The 4,535-nt window shown below is 42.6% G+C and overlaps 1 protein-coding gene across 1 annotated transcript; it reads right to left on the bottom strand.

Moving 5' to 3' along the window:
- Positions 1–626: 626 nt before the first annotated feature.
- irx6a (iroquois homeobox 6a) lies at positions 627–4,281 on the bottom strand. Its single transcript, XM_061277324.1, has 6 exons — positions 4,216–4,281; positions 3,164–3,472; positions 2,191–2,300; positions 1,674–1,969; positions 813–1,454; positions 627–733 (listed from the first exon to the last, which is right to left on the bottom strand). The coding sequence occupies exons 1-6, from the start codon at positions 4,279–4,281 to the stop codon at positions 627–629; spliced, it is 1,530 nt and encodes a 509-aa protein (XP_061133308.1).
- Between the last annotated feature and the right edge of the window lie 254 nt (positions 4,282–4,535).

Here is a 4,535-nt window from a genome sequence, read left to right on the forward strand (position 1 = left end):
AATTGACTATTGCTATTGAAATAACCACAACACACAGTAAAGTCTTTGAAAAAATTACTTTTTTTTTACATAATAAGAAAAAAATACACAGTTCACATTTTAACACAATGACAACATTTAACGTAATATTTTTTTCCCGTCACAAGACACATTTCTTAAAAGAACATTTAAAGGGGACACAGAATAATCAATGAAAAACAAATAAATAAATAAATTAGTTCGCAATGAGACAAGATTGCTACAAATTTCCATACTATTTTACATGTATGATTTTTGCATAAAGTCTTCACCACCATATAAAAAACAAAAAGTTGTGCAAAATGTTCCACAGTTTGTTTGCTCCGACTACAACACTCAGCGCTCATAATTGTCCCACTGAGGCCTTTACGCCCATTAGTGCATAATTACCCTCCTATTTGTCGTACGGCCTCCATTCACCTAAAGGGGGATAAAGAAATAGATCATTAAAATCACTACAATTAAAAGTAAAAAAGTATGTGTTAGGATTGGATGACCTAGGACTGATCTGAAAGTCCTGACTTGGAAATTTAGCCTTTGCAAAGATAATAATGCTGATATTCGTGTGCAGAAGAGTGTATTTTTCCATTTTTGGAACTATAAAAACTTCACCTCTTCATCACAGGCCTGAATGCAGTGACCTTGTCGTCCTGCAAGATCACACACGCTTGACTGAGGTCTGACGACGCCTCCGCTGCTTTGGCGCTGGAGAATCCTGCACAACCAAGAAAAAAAAAGCATTTAAGCAATGTGGTTTTTTTTTTTTTGAGTGCTGTATTCAAAATGTCGTTCACCTTCAGTTGTGGAATATTGGCATGTGTCTGTGAGGGCAGCGTAGGACGGACCGTGCAGCTGGAGGCCTTTGTGATTGAAGCTGCCTGGGCCATAGATTTTTGAGTGCAAAGGGGGGCCCTCAGGAAAAGGGGTCACAGCACCGGAGACACTATTTGCTTCCTGGAGGCCTCTCATGAGCCCGCATTGTCCTCCGGGAACAGCGGGGGCGCACGCTAACCTTTGGAGCTGGCAGTCCCCGCTCGAGTTGCTCGTCCTGAGCTCGGAGGCGTGCTGCGGGCTCAGAATGATCCCCGCCGCCGCCGTACGAGCCAAGGACCAAATCCGAGGCTTGTCCGACGCTTCAAAGTGAGACAGAGTTAAGGTTCCTGTGGTGGACGGAGTCTTGGACACCACGGGATCGAGGAAGTCGGCAGGAAGAGGAGGGAGCGGTGGTTTGATGGCGCAGGGGAAGGTGTGGTGGAAGCTGTTGGACACATTCAAGTGAAGCTCGGAGGTGCAGTCTCTTTTGTGGGGTGAAATGGAAAGTGCCACAGCCTCGTCCGGGACTCCCTTTTCGCATTCGCCATCCAGCTTGTCGCACTCGTCCATGTCCTCCAAATCGCTTAGATGTAACTCTTTCTCTTCCTTGCACTCATTTGAATCTACAAGAAATGAAAACTCCTAAACACACTTCAACATCATCCATGAGGGGTGGCAAAGCACTACGTTTAGAAGTTCCTCAAAGCACTTCAACATTGCTCTCGAGACTCTACCATGACCATTCTGGAGAGGGTTCCATTAAAAAAAAAAAAAAAAATCATGCAACTAAATTTTGACCAAGTTAACAAAAAGTGACCAGATGTAACTGATATGGGACAAACCTTTGGTGAGACAGTCATGGTCGCTCTTGCTGATGTCGTCCTTCTTGTCATCGCCGGCCTTGTTTTTGGGCGACCATGTCATCTTGTTCTCCTTCTTGAGCCTCCGCCGAGCGTTGGCAAACCAAGTGGAAACCTGGGTGAGGGTCATCTTGGTGATGATAGCCAGCATGATTTTCTCCCCCTTGGTGGGGTACGGGTTCTTGCGGTGCTCATAGAGCCACGTTTTCAAGGTGCTGGTGGTCTCTCGGGTGGCGTTCTTCCGCCTGGCCGTGCTGTTAAAATCCATCGTCCCGTATCTGCACACACAAGGATTCGGCTGAATGATAGCACACTACTACCCTCTCATGTTGGAAATCGATATACACCAAGACACGAAGCCAAGTATCCGAGTACCACCCTGACCGTTGACCTCAGTGCGGTTCGCTAATGAAAAGTGGAAGTGTAGCAGGTTTTGGCAAGCGAGCCCGTCTGAGCTCGAATGACACAAAGTGGACAGAAAGCGGAGCATAAACCTCACCTGTCATATTGATACTGGCCCAGCGATGAATCGTATGGATAGTACGCGGCCGTTTGACTGATTCCCGAGTGTAAAGTGCCTGCGGTCTCCTTCATGTCGTACTGTGGATTCTGACACACACAAAATATATATATATATAATTCAATGTTGCGCAACCTTTTAAATGTTTCCATTTGAAAAAAATATTAAAACTGTCCTCTGGGGGTTTCTATAGTCATTCTTCAAAACACATAGGCCTACTTAAAAGGATTTTTTTAATTAAATTGTTCTTTGCAGTATATTTAGACAAAATCATTTTGTGTAAGAGTGAAACTTTTAATTATTCATGCAGTTCTTTCAGTTTTGTTACCTTAATACAACCTGATGATAGATAGATCTAATAGATACTTTATTGATCCCCCAGGGGAAATTCAATATAATGTATCACAATATTAAAATTGTGCACTCAGTATGACTGCTTTAAAGAATATAAACACATCAATGTATTCATTAAGTACAAGTTGGAGCAAACCTTTGCACACATTTATTCACGGCATCTTCTTTTACTTCTGAAAGTTGGACCCCTATATCGTTACTTCTTGTATTTATTGGATCATAAAATTAAGAAAATCTATATATAACATAAATGTTCCTACTGTTAGCATGATACAATTGAATCATAATGAGTCTGGTTGTTTTTTGTTTATTGGATAAATGAAGACAACTATGGTTACATGAAAGAAAAATATTGACTTTTCTATTTATATTTTTTACACCCCCTCCAGAATGTTTTGTTATGTCATTTTTCAGACATTTATTTGATCCTTTTTTTCTATATTTCTACTAACTTTCCTGAGAGGTGTAAAAACCTAGTCGGTTGCATTTAAGAGTTTGTCATCACATTTTCCCTAATGGATCGATTCAGCCAAGCAAAGCCACCCTCTCTCTTTCCCTTCCTCCCCCTCTCCCCCTCAACAAGCAGAGGTGAGCCCACCAGAGAGGAGTAGATAGCGGCGGAGGGTTCGGTTCCATAGGGGAAGTAGTTGGCGTAGTTCTGGCTGGCTGCAGCCGCCGCCGCGTAGGGGGAGCCGTACACCCCCAGAGCAGCCGCATTGAGCTCGCTGCGGCTCCCAGCCAGCAGCCGGTTCTCGTAAGGCGCGGGACAGCAGAAGGTTGCGGCGGCGGCTGTGGCGGCCGCCGCTACGGCTGCGGGCGTCTGAGCTCCTCCGGTGGAGCCTTCGGGCGGCACCGACCTGGAAATCGAATCGCAGCAAGTCGTACTGGGGTTTGCCGACACGAAAAACTGCACAGAGAGAATGATGGACAGAACAGTCGGATAAAAGTCTTGAAATGAATAAAAAAAAACAAAAGTAACTGAAGCAAAATGAGGGTCAATTCGATTGTGACAAAAAGTAAATTCTCTTTATTGGAGGTAAGTCACTTTTATGACCATTCCTGATTTATTGCCAAGTTTAGTTTGTACCGTGTAATTGACAATTTTATTAATAAATGACATTATTTGTTGGTTAAACTTGATGCATTTTGGGTAATATATATAGCGGCTGTAAACTTGTGTCTTGAAATTATTATTTTTTTCTATTATTATTAAACTATATAAACTAACCGACACTTTTCTGTTCAAATTTCAGTATTAAACTCGTATTTGACGTTCAATTGAGACCTCAAAACTTTCCACTGACTAACTTTTCGCATCAAAAATCCAAATACAAACATACAAACGAGAGTTTTGGTCACAGTGAGCACTCTTGAATCATTTTGAAGTTCATCCAAAAGATGCGTAATTACGCGTGGCGCGCGTGGTGACATCAATCTCCCTTTTGTCACCAGAAAAAAAAACGACAACACGTGAGTTCATTCATAATTCAGTGTTATTGGACAAGGGTGCGTATGTCAATATGGCACAACAAGAACCACGCAAATGGTGAAAAAAGTCAATAAAAATCTCACATTTCAGACAAGAGGAGTTTTCGAGTGGAGGAAATCATTTTAAGGTTATTTTTTTAAAAAGCGAGGAAAAAGTCTTACCTGTGAACTTGCATTGTAAGGATATCCAAACTGGGAGAAAGACATCGCGCCTTCTATTGTAACCATCAGCAATAACTCTTCCTCATGCAGCCGGGATCGATTGCTCCCAATTCCACTTCAAATCCGCACACTTCCACGCATTTCCACGCGCGCACGGCCCTGCTCTTCGCCCCTCTCAATAATACATGACTTTCGCCCATATAGGAGGGGAGACTTTGCCGCGGATTGTTTTATACGAATGAATAATCCCCTCCGAGGATCTGATGAGAAATGAAATTAAGCGTCATTAGTTTGAAAAAAAAAAAAATTATGTTAGGCGA

Source organism: Syngnathus typhle, linkage group LG4, assembly GCF_033458585.1.
Source record: "Syngnathus typhle isolate RoL2023-S1 ecotype Sweden linkage group LG4, RoL_Styp_1.0, whole genome shotgun sequence".
In the NCBI taxonomy this organism is placed as follows: Eukaryota; Metazoa; Chordata; class Actinopteri; order Syngnathiformes; family Syngnathidae; genus Syngnathus; species Syngnathus typhle.